The 20,573-nt window shown below is 46.7% G+C and overlaps 1 protein-coding gene across 1 annotated transcript in view; it reads left to right on the top strand.

The window, feature by feature from the left end:
- Nucleotides 1-20,573, top strand: part of LOC133775995 (glutamate receptor ionotropic, delta-1) — a 706,634-nt gene that overhangs the window by 657,426 nt on the left and 28,635 nt on the right. The window contains exon 13 of the mRNA XM_062214629.1: nucleotides 3,476-3,671. Within this exon, the coding sequence (XP_062070613.1) occupies nucleotides 3,476-3,671 (196 nt within the window). The remainder of the gene's footprint in view (nucleotides 1-3,475; nucleotides 3,672-20,573) is intronic.

The following is a 20,573-nucleotide window of genomic DNA, read 5'->3' as shown; positions in this document are numbered from 1 at the left end:
TTACAACCCTCAGAGCCCTTCAAGCAAAGGAACATCCTGCTTCAATTAGATATAAATAATGAACAATAATTAGGGAGATTTCTTCATCGGATTTGTGATTTTATGTTTCCTTTCATCTGTAACGTGTTGAAGCAAATACGGAGCTCTGTTTCTAGGCCGCGTAGCTGACAGGGAAAGGATGCCGTTCAGGGTGTCTCTGAGGCAGTAGGGAGCTGCCGTTCCCGGCTGGCGCTCCTGTGTGCTTGCTGTGTAGGCTGCTTTGAGCCCCGAGTCCAGGGCCTCCGATGCAGACGGGGCTGCTTCAGCAACAGCCCTCCAAATTCTGATAGTCTACGGGGGGCCCAGATGTATACTAAGAGCGTGGAAGAACTGGTTCTAGTGACAGAGTGCTGAGTGCAGCAGGCACTGCTCTAAGAACCAAGCACACATCCCATTGCATCCTCACAGGAGCTCTCTGCTACTCCTGCCCACTTGTAAAACATTTGGGCACTGGGGATGGTGCCGTGGCTCACTTGGTTGATCCTCTGCCTGCGGTGCCAGCATCCCATATGGCGCTGGGTTCTAGTCCTGGCTGCTCCTCTTCTAGTCCAGCTCTCTGTTGTGGCCCGGGAGGGCAGTGGAGGATGGCCCAAGTGCTTGAGCCCCTGTACCCGCATGGGAGACCAGGAAGAAGCACCTGGCACCTGGCTTTGTATCGGCCAGCCATTGCGGCCATTTAGGGGGTGAACCAATGGAAGGAAGACCTTTCTCTCTGTCTCTCTCTCACTGTCTATACCTGTTAAAAAAAAAAAAAAAACATTTGGGAACTGAGGCACAGGAATGTTGGCCCACTTGCCTGGGCTTGCAGGGTTAGTGGTGGTGGAGCTGGGAGGCAAGGCCAGTAGCTGGGCTCCAGAGCCCCTGCATGCCCTGACTCTGCATGCTGCCCTCTGCAGTCATGGTGAGATCCTGCTGTCCCGGAAGCCGGCAAGACACAGAGACAGCACAGGGAGGCGAGACGTGGGGACAGCATTGGCGGCATCCATCATCAAGAGGCTTGTAGAAGTGGATGGGTGATGAGGGCGGTGAGGGAACACCATGGCTCAGTGTCATGGCTGTGGCATGTGTGTGGAGCTTTTTTCCTTTCAAGATTGGCCGTGGTACCTTGTGGGGGTGAGGACAGCAGCCAGAGAGGAGACTGGAACAAGAAGGGATATGTAGAGGTTGGGAGGATTGGCTGTTTCTGTGGGAATGGGGACTCAATGGGAGATTGGGGTGATGAATGTTGTGGGTAGAGAGCGGTGAGTGAGTGAGTGAAGTGAGTGAGGCTTCTAGAACAGAAACAAAGCATGGGTGGTTGGGGGCTGAGGAGGGGGCTTGGCTCCCCACTGAGGTTTCTAGGACACTCTCAGCACCCAGAGCCAGCTGCTGCTTGTCTTAGGGCAGGTAGGAACTTGGTATCAACTGGTGCTCCCTGCCTTGACCACAAGTGTCCCGAACTTACCATGGCTTCACTTTACAGTGGTGCAAAAGTATTCGTGTAGGAGAGAACTCCAGTTTCAAAATTTGAGTCTTGAGTCTTTCCCTGGGGTGGTCCTCTGTGGTGCAGTCCTCTGCCTTAGTGCCAATCAGCCACAGTGAGCACAGCTTCTTGCCAGTCCTGCAGTCATGAGGGGAAGTCACTGACCCTTGCAGATACCACATTGTCAGTCTATCTCAAAATAGAGCTATTCATAATCAGTGGATTCCATGAGATAGTCATCACTCTGCCATAAAGTGGCTTCTTTGAGTTGTTTTGCCAAACTATAGACTAATGCATAGGTTGTGAGGATGATTAAGGTTCACTAAGGTTTTTTTTTTTTTTTGACAGGCAGAGTAGATAGTGAGAGAGAGAGACAGAGAGAAAGTTCTTCCTTTGCCGTTGGTTCACCCTCCAATGGCCGCTGCGGCCAGTGCATTGTGCTGATCCGAAGCCAGGAGCCAGGTGCTTCTCCTGGTCTCCCATGGGGGTGCAGGAGGGTTCACTAAGCTTTAAATGCTTTTTTGACTTGCAGTATTTTCAGTTTACAATGCTTATCTGGATAATATGTTTTCAGTTGACTTATTTTTATTTATCTGAAAAGCAGACAGACAAAAGGTGATTGGAGAGAGAGAGAGAGAGAGAGAGAGAGAGAGAGAGAGAGAAGGATGTTTTCCCATCTGTGGTTCATTCTACAAATACCTGCAACAGACAGGGCAGGATCAGGTCAAAGCCAAAAGCCCATCTAGGTTTCCCATGGATGGAAGGGAACCAAGAACTTGAGCCATCACCTGTTGCCTCCCAGGATGCACATTAGCAGGAAGCTGGCTTGGAGGTGGAGGCAGGGCTCTATTCCATATACTTCATTATGGGATGAGGGTGTTCCAAGCAGCAGCTTAATTCTCTTTTGAATAATTGTGAATATTTAAAAGTCAGAAAAGCTCATACAAGAACCTAAGTTCTTGGGGTGAGTGTTGGGGTACAGCACGTTAAGCCACTGTTTGGGACACAAGCATCCAGTATTAGAGAGCCAGTTCAAATTCTGGTTACTTGTTTCCCATCCAGCTCGCTGTTAATGCACTTGGGAAGCAGTAGGTGATGACTCAAGTGTATGGGTCCCTGCCACTCAAATGGAAGACCTGGATTAAGTTCTAGGATCCTGGCTTCCATCTGTCCCAGCTCTGGTTATTGCTGCCATTTGGAGACAGAATCAGCAGGTGGAAGATCTCTCTCGCTCTCGCTCTCGCTCTCTGCCTTTCAAATAACTAAATACATAAATCTTGTTTTAATCCTATCTCTTTATTTGTTCATTTATTCATGATTTATTTTTATTTGAGTGGCAGAGAGAGGAGTGGGGTGATGGGGAGAGAGGGGGAGAGAGAGATAGAGAGAAGGTATGCCCCCATCTGCTGGTTCACTCTCCAAATATCTACAATAACCAAAGCTAGACCAGAGCTGAAGCCAGGAACCAGCAATATAAAGCTGAGTGGTGGGGACCTAATCACCTGAGACGTCATCCACTGCCTCCCATTAGCAGGAAGCTGGAGTCAAGAGCCAGAGCTGGGACTCGAACCCAGATACTCCCATGTGGGATGCAGGTGTCTCAACCAGCGTCTTCACCGCTAGGGCAGACACAACCCCGACTTACATCACGATTGTCTGTCTGCATGTCTGTCTCTGTAGCTGGACTCTCAACTCCTTGAGGACAGGAATAGTGTCTCATTCATCCTTCTATCCCTGGAGCTCAGCCTAGAACCTAACCGTAGATGCTCATTAAACTTGCTGAATTCATGTGCGTGGAGGAAACATGCTTGTGATCCAGTGATGGAGTGGCGGTCATGCTCCAGGCTGAGGGTCTGGTGCTGTCGGGCAGTGGGCGTGAAGAATGTGGAGTGAGGGCCGCAGTGGCCCTGACCTTGCAGCCTGCAGGGTGCAGCACACACCCACGACCCCCCTCCTTGCCTGTCTGCATTTCAGGACATTCCAGGACCTGTCCAAACAAGTGGAGATGTCTTACGGCACCGTCCGGGACTCTGCTGTGTATGAGTACTTCCGAGCCAAGGGCACCAACCCGCTGGAGCAGGACAGCACATTTGCCGAGCTGTGGAGGACCATCAGCAAGAACGGAGGGGCTGACAACTGCGTGTCCAGTCCTTCGGAAGGCATTAGGAAGGTAGGAGGGTGATGGTGCTCGGGCCCTGGGCGTGATCATCCCCCAGTGCATTTGAACAGCCTTGTCACCTGCAGGGTGATCCCTCCCCACCCCTCCTCTCCACGGACTTCCATTCTCGGCAGCAGGGGCACGGTTCTTTAGGTGTGTTCTAAGTTTCCAGGGAGGTGCTGGTGGGGGGAAAGCCAGCAGATGGAGCCAGCCTTATGCGCCCCCCCCCCCCCCCGTGAGTTCTGGGGATGCTGGCTCTCAGGAACACTTGGCAGAAGCAGAGTGCTGGCGAGAGGCACAGGGGTGGAGGAGGAGATTCAACAGGGGTGGAGCATGTGGTGCTGCAGCCTGGGGGTCCAGATGCTGATCCACACACAGGGCAGGGGTCAGCCAGGTGGGCTGGAAATGTCTCTGGCACCCTGCCATGAAGAAGTGTACCTTGGGGATGGTGGTTAGGACAGCAAACCTGGGACAGAGCCTGTGCTTGGGGGACAGGTGGGAAGAGGCCAAGCCCATCAACCCCTACTCTACCCACTCCCACAACCCCTGACACTACACTTGATGTCCCCTTCAGCCCCTCAGGAGCTGCCTGTTGAGGGCAGGGGATGGATGTGAGGATGATGTAGAGCAAGCTTCGGGGCCACCAGGATCTAATGAGAAGCATCCTTAACAACCCACCAGCCACTCCCAGGAGAGCCCCAGGTTGTCCAGAGACAGAGGCCTGAGCCCCACATGGGAATCACCTGCCCACTGGGCAGAAGGCAGTGTCCATGCTGAGAAGGAGGCAGCTCCTGGTTGTGGGGCTGTTGAGTGCCTGATAGTAACAGGTTTGGGACAAGCTCAGAAAGTGCTGTCTCAGGGCCACTGGCTGAGGCCAGGGCAGGGTGGGGTGCTGGCGCTTTGGCATCCCTACTTAGTTCAGCTGCACAGCAGACAGTGCCTGGGCTCTGAGCCTGACACAGATGGGCGGGAATCCCAATTGCATGATTCGTCAACCACGTAAAATGCGGCACACCAGCCACCTAACCTGGAACTTCATGGAGTCGAGAGAGACCTGGGGAACCTCCTGTTTGGGGATCTCCTTATGGACTTCAAACATCTGAAAATGCATATGAAGGAAGCTTTTGGATGTTTACATAGTCGAGTGATACTTTCACAGGAGTAATGGGATGCAGTGTAACTCTGCTCTTCTTGTGCTTAGAAGACTTAGGAAAACCTCCTAATTCCTACTGCGCTGCCAAGGATGGTGCCTGGCCTGGAGCTTCCAGTCTTCTTTCATCCCTGACAGTGACTCTTTGTGGCTGTAGGTGACCTCATTTGAGATAATGAATACAAAATTGATTTAAGGCGTTTTGCGAGTGTGAGGCCAGAGCCTAGTAGCCCTTGAGTTCCCTCTCCCGATGTTCTTTGTCTCTCTGAGACAGCCAATATGCCCATCCACACAGGATATTAAGAAGATACATTGCAACAATACTACGAAAAGCTCTTACTGTAAAGGAAAAGGGAGCTGTTTTGATAATATTAAACTTCTGTTCATTAGAGGACACTCTAAAAGATCAAAAGGCAAGTCACACACTACGAGGGGCTATTTATAATACATATACCCAATATTCAGTTAATATCAAGAACTGCTATAAATCATTAAGAAAAGCTCCAAGTTAATAGAAAAATGAACGAAGACTCACACAAGCCTTTTACAGAGGAAGCAATGCATATGAGCAATAATTATATGAAGAGATGTTCAAACTCATTAATGGTCTGTGAAAGACAAATCAAAAGCACAGAGATATATCATTTTACACCAATTAGACAGCACAAAATGAGAAGTGGCTGAGAGGATGTGGAGTAACAGGTGTTTAATTGCTGGTGGGCGGGTACTGGGGATGACCCCTTTGAAAAAGAGTTTGTTATTCTCTTAGCAAATGGAATGTTCACAGACCCTATAGCCCAGCAATTTCACTTGTATCCATCAACCCCAAATTAACATTCACACACTCCCTTAAAGTCAGGAACGGCCATGGCAGCCTCGCTCACAGAACCAAACCCCTGTGAATCATCTAAATGACCATTAGCAGGGCCAAAAATGTATATGGCTCAGCAGTGACAGGGATGACCTACAGCTGCATGGAACAGTATGGATGAATCTTAGCAGAAATTATATATGTGTCAACTAATAGAAAATAGCATACCCATCAAACTAATAGAAAATAGCATACCCATCATAACTCTTTTTAGAATGTACAAAACATATGCATACACACATCTAGAATAATGATGAAACACAAGAGTTGCCCCAGTGCCTGCTGCAGATGGGGGAGGCAGTGCAACAGGAAAGAGAGCAGCATATTGTCAGTGTAGGTGTTGATCTAAAAAACAAACTAACCAGCTCAGAGAGAGAGAGACTCTCCAAAGACAATGATAGTGATTTGGAGCTACCAAAACATGGCAGTGGGAATAGCAGAGAATTATAATGGGCATATGCATGGCGTAGTGAATTATGAACATATTCCAAGAGGTTGAGGTAAGGCAAAGTTTTTAAAAGCAAAAGGTTGGGGGAGGGGGATTCCATCAGATATTTTGGAGCAGTACACTCTGGCCACAATAATTAGCAACCAGAGCTTTCTCTGAGGTTGAACAAATAGTTGCTGGGCAAATATCTTGCAGAAGTGTTTTGTTTTGATCTGAAGGTTTATTTATTTGTTTGAAAAGCAGTTACAAAGAGAGGAGAGGGAGAGAGATATCTTCCATCCATTGTTTCACTCTCCAAATGGTCTCAATCAGGAAATTCTTCCAGCTCTCCCACATGGGTAAGGGGTCCAAGCACTTGGAATATCTTCTGCTACTTTCCCAGGCACATCACAAAGAGGTGGATCAGAAGTGGGGCAGCCAGGGCTTGAACTGGTGCTCATATGGGATGCCGGAGTCAAAGGTAGCAGCTTAACCAGTTACACCACAGCGCAAGCCCCAGAAATATTTTTTGTACAAAGCTGTGCCTTTGTGTAATGTTATAGTTTTGCTATAGTAACTTTTAGGTAATCATGTATAAAAACCTTTTCTTCATAACCTCTTGGTTGTACTTCTCTGTTACCAATTCTTTAAAATAAATTATTTATTTTATTTTTGGAGAGGCATAGAGATGGAGGAAAACCTCCAATCCACCTGTTCACTTTCCAAATGCCCATCATAGTGCAATAGCCAAGTCTGGGTAAAGCCAAAGCCAGGAGCCAGGAACTCAATACTGGCCTCTCAAGTGGGTGGCAGGGACCCCAGTACTTGAGCCATCACCTGCCATTATCAGGAAGTCCATTAGCAGGAAGTTGGAATTGGAAGCAGAGGTAGGACTGAAACCGGGCATGCCAATATAGGATGTGAGTATCCAAAGTGGTATTTAAACTGCTGTGCCAAATGAGCTTTCTCGGGCATTTTATTTTCGTTTCTCATTATAATAGTGAAAGATTTAACAAAAAGGAGGGATCTCTACTTGAACAAATGGATGGGCGTTCTCAAGCAATTGTGGTGATTAATCCTTTCTGCGCACCTGCCAATTCTCCCAAATACACCCAGACCCAGCCAGCTAGCATGTGGGTGCCCACTAGTGCCAGTGCCTTGCCTCCTTACAAGCTCTGTGCACCTGCCCTGGTGTGGCTCAGGGAGGCCAGCACACCCCACTGAAGCCATCTGGGAAATCTCGGGGAATTGCCGCCTCAGCCTCCTATGCCCGTGGTCCAACATGAAAAGTGTTTCACCCTCTGATGATATTTAGGATTTTGCTCATGAATTAAACCACTTAAAGAAGAAGCAATGATGGATACAAATGAATGATTCCTCATCACAGCCTATGCATTCATGATATAGAGTCTAATTTTTTTTTTCAGGAAATAGGATGTGTTACTTTTATAACCCAAGCTGGCTTTGGGATCACAATTTTCTCTCTTGCATTTGAATCTGTAAGAAAAAAAAAATGGACTGCTGGCACTAGACAAATGTTAAGGATTTTATAACTGGTGTCATAAAAGGGAGTTTATAGTATTGTCAAAAAATGAAGCACGGTGCATTTCTTTTAATAGAGAAAGAGCTCAGTTTCACTCTCAAATCCTCTGTCCATGCCTGTTGGGGTGGGCTTGTCTGAAATTTGTCCTGCCCACCTGCCTACGTGGGACTATCTCTCCCCTTAGGGTAGGGCTACAGTAACCTTAGAAACCCCACCCCCTCAGCAGATGAGACTGAAGATAGCCATGCCCTGAGTGAGGAACCTGGCTTGAATCCAGAAACCACAAGGAATCCAGCAAGTAGGGGAATAATGAATGGCCTTGGTCCTAACATTCAGCTCTGGATCTCCAACAGAGCCTGTTCCATGCAGGGCAGGCAGCCTGGCTAAGGCGAAGTGAGGTCACCAAGGGACTCCTGGACACCCCTCTGGTCCCAGAGGCCAATCACACCTCTAATTTCCAGTTTCCCTTTGGTGACTCTGGCTTGGTTTGCAGAGAAAGCTGGGTCATGGGACAATGTCTAATTGCTACTAAAGTGACGAAGCTTGGCATCAGGGTAACCTTGGGGAGCTGCTAGCATTGTTTCCCCTGGGAATGCTGTAGCTTTTAATGACTTAAAACCAATATAGGTGGAATATTGCTCAGCGAGAGGAGGCAATCACTCTTCCACAATATCAGAAGCAGAAAAAGGTTATACCACAGTCGCCCCATCCCTGGGACCCAACCCTGCATGCCAGTGATCATGCAGACAAGGATGGTGGTGCTCACTGGACCTCACTCGGAAGAGAGCAAGGGGCAGTTTGGGAGAGGAGGACATTTTTATTTAATAAGAGCCTGCAACATGCACTTTAGACAACAAACCTGCCTGGCCTCCAGTGAGTCTATAAATTCCGCCTTGTTCCTGAATGAGTCATCTGTTCACTGTCTGATGAGCAGAGACAGACAAATCTGAGCCCTGGTGCCCACCAGCAGTTAGCGGGTTGTCTTCCAGAGATTCTGTCACGAAAGCCACAGAGAAACAGCTGCAGACTTTGTTTCAGGCTTGTCTCCTGATCAGACTCTGCTGGTCACAAGAGATGTAGCAGAGAGAGAGAGAGAGAGAGAGAGAGAGAGAGAAATCAAGGTTACTGCCTCCATTGCCCTCAGCCACACACACCTGTTAGAACTGAGGAAGGTGTAGATTAAGATCAAGGACTGGGGCCGGCCGGTGCCATGGCTCAACAGGCTAATCCTCCGCCTTGCGGCGCTGGCACACCGGGTTCTAGTCCTGGTCGGGGTGCCGGATTCTGTCCTGGTTGCCCCTCTTCCAGGCCAGCTCTCTGCTGTGGCCAGGGAGTGCAGTGGAGGATGGCCCAAGTACTTGGGCCCTGCACCCCATGGGATACCGGGAGAAGCACCTGGCTCCTGCCATCGGATCAGCACGGTGCGCCGGCCGCGGCGGCCATTGGAGGGTGAACCAATGGCAAAGGAAGACCTTTCTCTCTGTCTCTCTCTTTCACTGTCCACTCTGCCTGTCAAAAAAAAAAAAAAAGATCAAGGACTGGAAAACTATGTCCTATGGTCTAAATCTGGCCCACTGCTCATTTTGTAGATAAAGTTTTATTGGAACACAGTCCCACTCATTCATTTACATATCATGTATGGCTGCTTTCTTGCCATTTCATCAGAGATGAGTAGTGGGACAGGGACCATATCGCCTGCAAACCTTGACATATTTATGATCTAACCCCTTAGAGAAAAGGATGGAGGTCCTTGGTGTGGAGCAGAGGTACACTCACCAGGTGCTGCATCAGCTAAGAGCCCAAAGGCACCTGTGGTCATGCACCATCTAACTCTGCACAATTGAATGGAATTGTTTCAGAGTTCAGATCTTCCCAGATGCTACAGTACTTGCATATGCATAATGAGATGTCTTGGGGACTAGACCCAAGTCTAAATAGCAAATGCATTTATGTGTCATTATATACACACCTTACACACACAGTCCGAAGATAATCTATTTTTTTTTAGCAGGCAGAGTTAGTGAGAGAGAGAGACAGAGAGAAAGGTCTTCCTTTCGTTGGTTCACTCCCCAAATGGCTGCCATGGCCAGCGCACTACACTGATCCGAAGCCAGGAGCCAGGAGCTTCCTCCTGGTCTCCCATGCAGGTGCAGGGCCCAAGGACTTGGGCCATCCTCCACTGCACTCCCGGGCCACAGCAGAGAGCTGGACTGGAAGAGGAGCAACTGGGACAGAACCAGCACCCCAACTGGGACTAGAACCCGGTGTGCTGGCGCAGCAGGCGGAGGATTAGCCTAGTGAGCCATGGCGCCGGCCCCGAAGATAATCTTACGCAATGTTTTAAATTGTATTCCTCAAACGCACTTTACCGTGAGGAATTTTTCACTCATGGTCTCGTATCAGTTCTCAAAATGTTTCAGATCTGGGGGTGTTTTGGATTTTGAGTCCGGGTGCTCAACCTGTAGTATACAGGCTGTGTCCTTCCCTGTCCCTTCCAGGCCTCACTCTGGCCCTTCCCTGTCCTGGGCACCAGCTTTCCTCTTGGCCTGGCCCAGTCTCCTCCTGCAGTCTACCGAGCAGCCTCCATGCAGCAGGCACAGTGCCAGGTGATTTGCATCCTAAACAGACTACTTAATTATGATTCTCATAGCGTCACGATGGGACCCGAGCCTCTGTGAGGCGCGATGACATGCCCAAGGTCGCACAGCCATGAGTAAGTCATGGCGTGGTCATCCAGCCCGCCAACCTTGTCTCTTCCCCTAGGCTGACATTGCCATCTCCACTGCTCAGTGCCCCGCACACTCCTTCCTTGGGCTTCTATACCCCTTCCACTTTGACGTCAAAGTACCTTCTGGCCCCCTTCTCTCCAAGCCTTATCCCTCCTTCCTTGTCTCATAGCCAAGATTATTTAAGTAGGTGATTTTATCTTTTGATTTTCAGACTATTAAAAATATCAAGGAGAGAAACTCTGCGATGCAGAATTGAGCTGGCAAGTGGTTCAAATTTATATGCTAATAACTTGGCCATGTGAACGCAACTTTAATGTTGCTGGTGGGATCTTTTTTTTTTTTTTTCTTTAACTTGATCCCTCTATCAAGTCACGTCCAACGCAACCCATTTCCTGTGCAATGCCAGGGCTGACCTGAGCTACCAATGTACTAAGTCCTTCCATAAATCAGACTTAATATTTAATAACATTGTCGGATAGAATATAGTGTTAATAGTTTAAATGTCAGTCCTCACAGTTCATTGAGCTCTCTGAGTAAATAGACGAGTAGCTGTTTTGGACCCTGTGGCTGGAGATTGTATTTTTCAGAGGGAAGTCGCTTTGGAGCCCGGCAGTGCTAACCAAGGGTGGTTTCTTCCACTCAGTAAACAGCACTGAGGTCATACAGTGTAAGTGCAAATGCAGGGAGAAAACAGGCCCACAAATCTTATTTATTTCTCCCATCAATGTAATGCTGGCCCTGGCACCAGATAGTATGTGGGCATCACCTCTCAGCCCCTGCACTGACTCCCTGCTCTTCCTTTCTGGCCCACGGCAAGGGCAGCTCTCACTGCACACACTCACTGCAGAGTGGCAGGGACACTGGATTGCTGTCTTCCATAGAAGGGCCAGGGGTGGGAACTTAAAGCCCTCCCCCCACCCCAGCACCCTCCTTCCGAAAGAGCAAGGTGAAGACGAGGCTTTAAGGGATGGCACATCTTGGGGATGCTTGATTCCAGTATCAGGAAGGTTTGAGCATGATGGTGGGAGGGATGCCGGAGGGAACCTGTAGTAGCGATGTGGAAGGCAGCAACACTGCCCTCAGCAGCGGCTTTGCAGGCCTGCTCCAGACTCAAATCTGCTTTCTCTGCTTCCATGTCAATGCACACTGGGCAGTCTATAAAGTTCCTTCCTTCTCAGCCACTCATTCAATGATTGTTCCTCTCCATACCTTTTGTACTTGCTTAAAGGCACTGTAGTCGTTTTGTAAGTCAGGTAATCTTTTCTCTTTACTTATTCATTTATTCACCTAGCCATTCAAGAAACGTGGTTTGAATAGCTTTTGCCTAGGACTTAGAGAAAGTGAGTTTAAATTCCACTTTCAACCTAATTTAATCTGGACTTTGAGCAAGTGAATTCACTTGTTGGAACTGTCTGTGAGACTTGCCACAGGCCTGCCCAGGTTCATCGTGAGGTTTCCAATAAACAGAACTGAAAGCACACAGTGTAGATGCAGCCTGGGTCTGGAATCGTCAGATGACAGAGGACTGTCTTAGCATCTCCTATGCCTTAGGCCAAGATGAAAACACAAAAGACAAAGAGTGCTTGGTCTTTTTATGAGGTACGCTTTATATACAATAATATAATACACGTCCATCTCATGAGTTTAGATGGTTGTATAATTGTGTAATCTTCATTGAAAACTGCAGTACATTTTCATCCCTTAAGAAATTTTCTCTTGGGGCCGGTGTTGTGGCACAATGGGTTAAGCTGCCGCCTATGATGGCAGCATCCCATATAGGAGTGTGGGTTCCAGTCCTGGCTGCTCCACTTCCAATCCAGCTCCCTGCTGATGTGCCTGGGAGAGCTGAGGAAGATGGCACGAGTGCTTGGACATGGGCCAGCCACGTGGAAGACCAGATGGATATTGGGGCTCCTGGAATTGGCCTGGCCCAGCCCTGGCTGTTGAGACTGTTTCAGGAGTGAATCAGCAGATGGAGAAACTCATTCTCTGTCTTCTCTTGTCACTCTGTAATGCTGCCTTTCACATAAAAGAAAACAAATCTTTACATTTTCTCTTGTCACTTTGCAAAGCCTTCTCTTCAGCCCCAGAGGCAACCTCTTGGTGATTTTTAGCAGCTTGTCCGTGTTTTTGTAGTTAATATAAATGGAACCCTACAGAAATATATAAGGGTACTTCCGAAAGTTCATGGACAAGGCGGCATGTTAAGGAAAAGCTATGGGTAGGTTTCACAAGTCTTTGCACGAAAATAAATTTATCTCAGGATCCTGTTTTTCTAAGAGCTTTTCAAAGTCCTCTTGGATGTGTTGGTGTTTGGCTTCTTTCACCCCAAAAAAGTGTCTGAGGTTTGCCCAACATTGTGAATATCAGTTCTGTGCTTTGTGTTGCTTTCTTTCTGTTTATCTTTGGTAGTATTCCGTTGTTGGAATAAAGCCCGGTCTGTTTATCCATTCTCCAGTTGACTTCAGTTTCAGTTGTTAACTAATTTAAGACTATTATAAATAAGACCACATAGACATTTGTAGTCAAGTCTTGTGTGGACATATGTTTTCATTTTCCTTTGCTAAATACAAAGGGTGTAATTTCTGGGTAGATGTGTGTTTACTGCTGTGTGAAAGTCTCACCATTTCCAATGGCTCCTGCTATCTTACCCCCACCCCACTCCTTGCATAACTGTGGATTCCAGCTGCTAGACGTTCCAACCGGCGGCATTGGTGTTACCAGTCTTTCTTGGCTGGCTGGATTGCAGTCAGTGTTAGTGGGTGTGAGGAGCTATGTTAGTGTTCTAATTTGGTGACTGGGCTGTCGCATACTCTCTCATTTGCTCATCGGCCACCCATGGATCCTCTTTCCTCAAGTGTGTGCTCAAGTCTCCCGTTAATTTTTATTGAACTCTTCATCTTTTCATTGCTGACTGTTAGGAGCTTTTTATAGATTCTGGATACAGGTCCTTGATGAAATGTAACTATTACAAATATCATTCCCATTTTGTAACTTGCCCATTAATTGTCTTAATGGTGTCTTTTGATGAGTTGAAATTTTTAATTTTGATAAAATGCCATATATCACTTTTTCCTCTTTGCTTTTATGGTTAATGCTTTTTGAGTCCCATCTAAAAACGTTTTGTCTAGAGCAGGCATTTGGCCCAGTGGTTAAATCGCTCCCTGGATTTGAGTCCCAGCTCTGTTTTCCAATCCAGCGTCCTGCTACAGCATCCTAGCAGACAACACATGGTGGCTCAAGTACTTGGGTCCCTGCCACCCATATGGGAGACCTGGACTGAGTTCCTGGCTCCTAACTTCAGCCTGGCCCAACCCTTGCTGTTGTGAGCATCTGAGGAGTGGACCAGCATATAGTTTTCTCTCTCTCTCTCTCTCTCTCTCTCTGCCTTTCACACAAGGTAAATAAATAAAATTTTTTAAAAGTTTTGACTAACCCAGACTTGCTAGTTTGCTTTAGAGGTTTTTATGTACCATCTACATTTTTTGTTTGAATTTTTATTTATCTTTATTAAAATATTTTATTAGCAATACTCATACATAGCTAAGGGATACAGTGTGACATTTCTTTTTTCTTTGTGCTCCTGGAAACATTTTAAAAATTTATTTTGATATTTTACATTTTAAACATTTTTCCTTGTTTGCTTTACATGTAGATATTATATGCATATGCATATATACTATTTTTCTTGAAAACAGGGATATTACTACCATATAATGAGAGACTTGTGGCAATGATTATAAAGTGAGGAAGGAAGGGTTTTTTGTCATCATCTACATGCATCTCAAATTAATGTTGTCCTATTAACAAATGACCTAGCATCGTTTGTTAAAAAGACTTGTATTTACTCAGAAAATAGATGAGATACTGGATTCTCCATTCTATTCCATTGATCTGTTTGTCTATTCTTATACAAAAATGGTCACTGTAGTTTTATAATAATTCCTCAGGTCAGGTAGTGTTAAGTCCTGCCTTATTCCTCTTTTGTAATATTGCCTGAGGAACTCTAGAAACTTTGCCTTTCTGTTTAAACTTAGAATTACCATTTTCATTTCTTCAAAAAAGTATGTTGAGATTTTGATAGCTGATATATTTGATGTGTGGATCATTTAGGGGAAATTGATATTTACTTCTGAGTCTCCCAGTTCATGAACATGGTTTTTACACTAAGTAAATGTAAACATTTGACTTCGTTAATGTTCCTTCTTTTTATATTTGATTAATTTCAGCTTTTTTGGTAAACTTTATTACCTCTACTTAGATTATAATTTTCTCTTACCTCTTCTAGTTTCTTAATGTTAACACTTAGATCATTAATTTTATATTTGTTTTCCTGCTTAATATTTGTTAAGCTTTAAGTAGGTTCCTGTTAAGCACTGTATTATCTATATACCATGACTTTTATTTTTATTTTTGTTTAAAATTTTTATTTATTTATTTATTTTATTTGAGATGCAAAGAGACAAGCGAAACACACAGACAGAGCTCCCATCCTCTGGTTCACTCCCTAAGTGTCCACATTGTGCTAGCCTTGTGGTGCGGTGGGTTACACTGTCACCTGCAATGCCAGTGTCCCTCATGGGTGACAGTTCCAGTCCTGGCTGCTCCACTTCTAATGCAGCCTGGAAAAGAAGTGGAGGCTAGCCCAAGCCCTGGGGCCCCACCCACCCTTGTGGCAGACCTGGATGGAGTCCCAGGCTCCTGATTTCTGTCTGCTCTAACATCTGGTGAATGAACCAGTAGATAGAATGTTTCTCTCTCCTCTCTCTCTCTCCTCTCTCTCTGTAATTCTGCCTTTCAAATAAATAAATCTTTAAAAACAAAAAATAAAGGTTCAAATTGGCAAAGGCCAGGCTGAGCTGGAAGCCAGGAACTCAACAGAGGACTTTGTAGGTGGGCGACTGGGACCCAGCTGCCTGAGCCATCCCCTGCTGCCTCCCAGGGTACACATTAGGAGGGATCTGGAACTGGGAGCAGAGCTGGGACTTGAACACAGGCATCCAGGGTGAGATGCAGAAATCCCAGCCAGCATCTTCACCCCTGTGCCAAACACCTACCTCTGTCCCATGCATTTTAATTTGGTGGTGTCGTCCTTATTGAATCCAAAGGATGAAGTCTCAGGCTTAATTTTTTCCAGTGTGTCTGTGTAGAGTTCTGGTAGATGGCTCTGATTTAATGCACAGAGCATGGGTTTGTTCACCGAATGAGGCTGGAGGCAGCCTCCTAGGGCAGCCCTGCCGTGCACACACGATGTATGGTCCATACGCCTCAACTCCCTTCCTATTTTGAAGGTAAAAGGGTGAGAATGTGAGAGAAAACTGGCAAGCGGGAAATAACATACACAGAAAGATAATGGGAATCAGAGAGGCAGAAAAGGCAGTCAAACACCATGCGAATGAAACCCGCTTTCATTTCCACTCAGCGTCGGAGTATGAGGGCAGGGGTGTCCACAGTGTTGGGAAGAGTCACTGTCCTGCCAGCTCCCTCTTGTGTGGCCTGAGCTTCCACCTCCTGAGTTCCAGGTGCTTTGGCCAAGAACACACTCCCAGCCCTTCGCCCAGACTTTCACTGTGTCGTCCAGCCCATGTCCAAGTCCATTTGACCTCCCCTTCTCCCACCATCTCAACTTAAAATAATAACCAGTGTGGAGAGGGGAATTAGGCGATCCACTATCCATTCATTAAAATACATCAATGTTACCATTGAGAATTTTGTTAAAGATGCATTTATTTTATTTGAAACAGTTACAGTGAGAGAGAGAGAGAGAGACAGAGACAGAGAGATCTTGCATCCTCCTGCCCAAAAGGTTACAAGGCCAAGGCTGAGCCACGTCTAAGCCAGGAGCCAGGAGCTTCATCTGGGTCTCTCAAGTGGGTGGCAGGGGCCCAAGCCCTTGGCCTTCTTCCACTGCCTTTCCTAGGTCATTAGCAGGGAGCGGGATCAGAAGTGGAGCAGCCGGGACACAAGCCTGCACCCATATTGGATACTGGCACTACAGGCCACGGCTTTACCCACTACACCACAACACTAGCCCCAGGATAAGTTTAACGTATTTGGAAAAATTAAAATAGACAAAAGAAAACCAATTTTTAAGCATCTTTTTATTTCACCCTCTAAATATAGCTCCAGGAATTCTTTTATGAATTTCTGTCTAGATTTTTTTAATTTCTACAAATTTTAATGTAATGATGATGTTATAAAATATTTTTATCCTGTGGTTTTCTAACACTATTGTAAAACTTAGTAAAAATCGCCGGCGCCGTGGCTCAACAGGCTAATCCTCCGCCTTGCGGCGCCGGCACACCGGGTTCTAGTCCCGGTCGGGGCACCGATCCTGTCCCGGTTGCCCCTCTTCCAGGCCAGCTCTCTGCTGTGGCCAGGGAGTGCAGTGGAGGATAGCCCAAGTGTTTGGGCTCTGCACCCCATGGGAGACCAGGATAAGCACCTGGCTCCTGCCATCGGAACAGCGCGGTGCGCTGGCCGCAGCGCGCTACCGCGGCGGCCATTGGAGGGTGAACCAACGGCAAAGGAAGACCTTTCTCTCTGTCTCTCTCTCTCACTGTCCACTCTGCCTGTCAAAAAAAAAAAAAAAAAAAAAAACTTAGTAAAAATCATTTAGTGGCTAATTGCAGTTCATCAAATAGCTGTAAAACAATGTATTTAAGCATTCCCACCTTGACTGCCATTTGGATCATTTCCAGCCTTTCACAAATAAATAACATTGTAATGAACATCGTTGATCCTAATGCTCTTCCAGTTACTACATTTATTTCTGTAGGTCTGATTCTCAAAAGCAGAATTATGGTGTTAAAAAGGATGTAAACATTTAAAGCTCTTGACAAAATAGTACTGAGTATTGCCAAAATCAGTATTTGGATGAATTACATTCTTACGCTGGGGATAAAAAGAATATTCAGATTTCATTTTTTTTCCCTATCCAAGTTTTGTGATTTGTCTTTAGCATGGGAAATCCTTTTATCAATTGGTATTTTTTCTACTTCCCTCATATCCTTTGCTGTGATTTTTTTTCTGTCTCCTTTTACATTAGTACATATGCATTTATATCTGTATGAATTTTTGCTTCATTATTCTGGGGACTGTAGTGGAACAGAGATCATTTTCTTTTCAATCTTTTTGTTACCTAGGTCCACCTAGGCATGGCCATGATGAACTGTGAGGCAGCCCTTGTTCAGGGTCTGGGGAAGTTGAATAATCTCATGGTTAGGGGGTCTTTGGCTCAGCAATCAGAAGTGATACATATACAAACCACTTCGCCAAATATGGATTTCTGCAGTTAGTTGCTTTGTGAATGATTTGGTCTTTAGTCCATTTATTAGGCTTCTTATTTTTTCAATGCATTCACTAGTGCTAAGCTCAGCTAACATGAAAAAGTGGACATGCACTTCTCTCCTAATTCTGACTGAGAACTGGTGTAAGGATTGGACCTGACCCTAGGAACAGACGGAGGCTGATTTGCCTTTACCCCCAGTCTTGCTTACCTTGCGTCAGAGTTTCTTGAGCAGGAGGTTAATTTAAATCCTGCTGGTGGGGCCTGGCATGGGTCCGGTGGGGGCTTAACTTTCTCCGAGGTATGAGCTCACTCATGCTTGAGTGCACCTGTTCATTAACAAGGAAACTGAAGTCCCCTGAGGGTGAGGGACTGGCTGATGAGCACACTTGACCCAGGGTTTCAGCTCAGGACTTCTCCCACCCTGGCACCCTGGCGTCATACAGGAGAGGTGCCCTCAGAACGAAGCCTGGGCGACGCCCTCCTTTCCCCACCCCTTGTGCACTGCAGAGTTCACAGCACGAAGCACTGCTCCATTCTGCACTGGGCCAGGCTGGTTCCTGATGACCCCGTAAGGCACAGTGGAAGCATCCTCTTCCCCCAGCCTTTCCTTACCCCACTGTGCATCTCAGAGAGCACAGCCTCACCTGCTGTCCCCTACTCCTCAGTGCCCTGTGCTGTCACAGCCCTGTGGACTCAGGGTTCCAATGGCTGGGACCTGCCTATTGCTCATGTGTCCATCCCTAAGGCTGGCCTAGGGTAGGGGTGGGCACAGGGGCAAAGCCCATGGGCCTTCAAAGCCTCTTAAATCTTCAGAAATCAAAGTAAGTGTTCCACGAGTAAGATGGAAATGCAGTCACATGCAAGTTCCTTAACGTGAGTGAGCAGGACCACTGCATCCACTTGCAGCAGCAGCGAGGAGGGGTGCACAGGGGCAGGGTGGCAGGGTCATAGCCAGGGACGCTGGAGCCAGCTGCCTCACAGTTGACAAAGCTGGCCCCCTGCTGACCCCCAGTGCTTCATTCAGTTTGGAGACTGGTTTGGGATAATGCAGTCCAACGGTCAAGCAACACCCTCTCTGCACCTCCTTTACCAAATTTACTTTGCTTTGGGTTTTGGACATTGCCAAGCAAATCTTGTCATGAATTCTTCAATTCCTTTCTTCTGCAGTTTTCACAATTTGGCCGGGTAAGCTCCGGAATCAAAACAATATCCATGCCATCGTGCTAACTTTGATTATTTTCAAACTCTTCATTAGAGAGTGGGAGGATGTTGACTTTCCTGAAGTCTGATTTTATTTTTCAGATTTCGTCTGCCCTGTAGTTTGCTCTGTCCTCAGCTCGGACATGCTCCACCTTCGAGCTGCTGTAAATGGGAACTTATTCCATCCTGTTCGTTTCACTGAATATAACAGCTTTAGGTTTTATGACTTAAGTTTTTGCATCTTGAATGGGATTGTTTTGTTATTTGGTTATATTGAAATCAGATGGTTGGCAATTTTTGCATATCTTACTTTTATTTCCATTTTGTTGGTACCATGTTGTTTGTTCAGGAACAAAAATGGAGAAAAGGAAAAAGGGAAATCATATTTATGAAGAAATTACTATGGCTGGTCCAGTGCTTATGTCCTTTATCTTCAGTGTGGAGGGCATTTTGTCATAATACCATGTTACAAGTAAGGTGTGCAAAACTCAAAAGCATTAAACCATTTGCCGCAGGATTATCTAACTCTTTGCACCATCCGTCTACTTTATCAGTATTACTATCATCTGTACTTTATCACTATTACTATCATCCTCATCATCATCATATCACATCGTCAACATGTCGTCATCCTCATCATCATTGTATCATCATCGTCGTCATCAATAAGCATAAGATGTGCGTGGGTCCAAGGGAGTGACTTCCACTTTGATGCGTAGCTGCAATAAAGATACGATAATTTTTATTCTCCAGCATGTGAGCCATTAAATTTGCTCTGTGACCTACATTTTAAATGCTTTTTATTTATTTATGAGAGGGAGAGAGGGAAACAGAGACAGAGAGAAAGAGAACTCCCATCTGCGGGTTCACTCTCATGATGCCGGCAATGGCCCCTGACTAAGGCCACAGCCCAGAGCCTCAATTGAAGCCTCCCACGTGAGTGTCAGGAGTCCAACTGCTTGAGCCATCACTGCTGGCGCTCCAGGGTCTGCATTAGCAGGAAGCTAGAATTAGAAACCAAAGCCAGGTATTGAACTTGGGTGCTCCAGTGTGGGATGTAGGCATCCTAACTGCTAGGCCAAAAACATGCCGCAGGGCCCTACATTTAAAACCGGGGGGTTGGGAGGAGCGCCGTGTCTCACTTGGTTAATCCTCTGCCTGCGGCGCTGGCATCCCATGTGGGCACTAGGTTCTAGTCCCAGTTGCTCCTCTTTCAGTCCAGCTCTCTGCTGTGGCCCGGGAGGGCAGTGGATGATGGCCCAGGTGCCTGGGCCCTGCACCCGCATAGGAGACCAAGAAAAAGCACCTGGCTTCTGGCTTTGGATTGGCGGAGCGCCAGCCATAGCAGCAATTTGGGGAGTGAACCAAAGGAAGGAAGACCTTTCTCTTTGTCTCTCTTGCTCACTGTCTATAACTCTACCTGTCAAATAAATTAAAAAAAAAAATCAGGAGGGGTGTGGTGTGTGTGTGTATGCATGTGTGTGTAAGAGAGAGGGGGAGAGAGAGAAACAGACAGAATGGGGGCTGTGAGGGGTAGGAGGAGTAATAGCAGTAAGCCCTCTGGAGAGTGTGCCGTCTGCAGGTCGGAGACGGGAAGCACAGTGGTTGTTCCACACAGGAAATTGTCAGCAGTGGAATCTGAGGTCTAACACCTGAAGACTTGTCCCATGGATGAGGACGTGGACCTGCTCTATGCAGCCCAT

This window comes from Lepus europaeus, chromosome 17 (assembly GCF_033115175.1).
Source record: "Lepus europaeus isolate LE1 chromosome 17, mLepTim1.pri, whole genome shotgun sequence".
Lineage (NCBI taxonomy): Eukaryota > Metazoa > Chordata > Mammalia > Lagomorpha > Leporidae > Lepus > Lepus europaeus.
The sequence above is the reverse complement of the archived record's forward strand: the minus strand, read 5'-3'. Positions and strand labels throughout refer to the sequence as shown.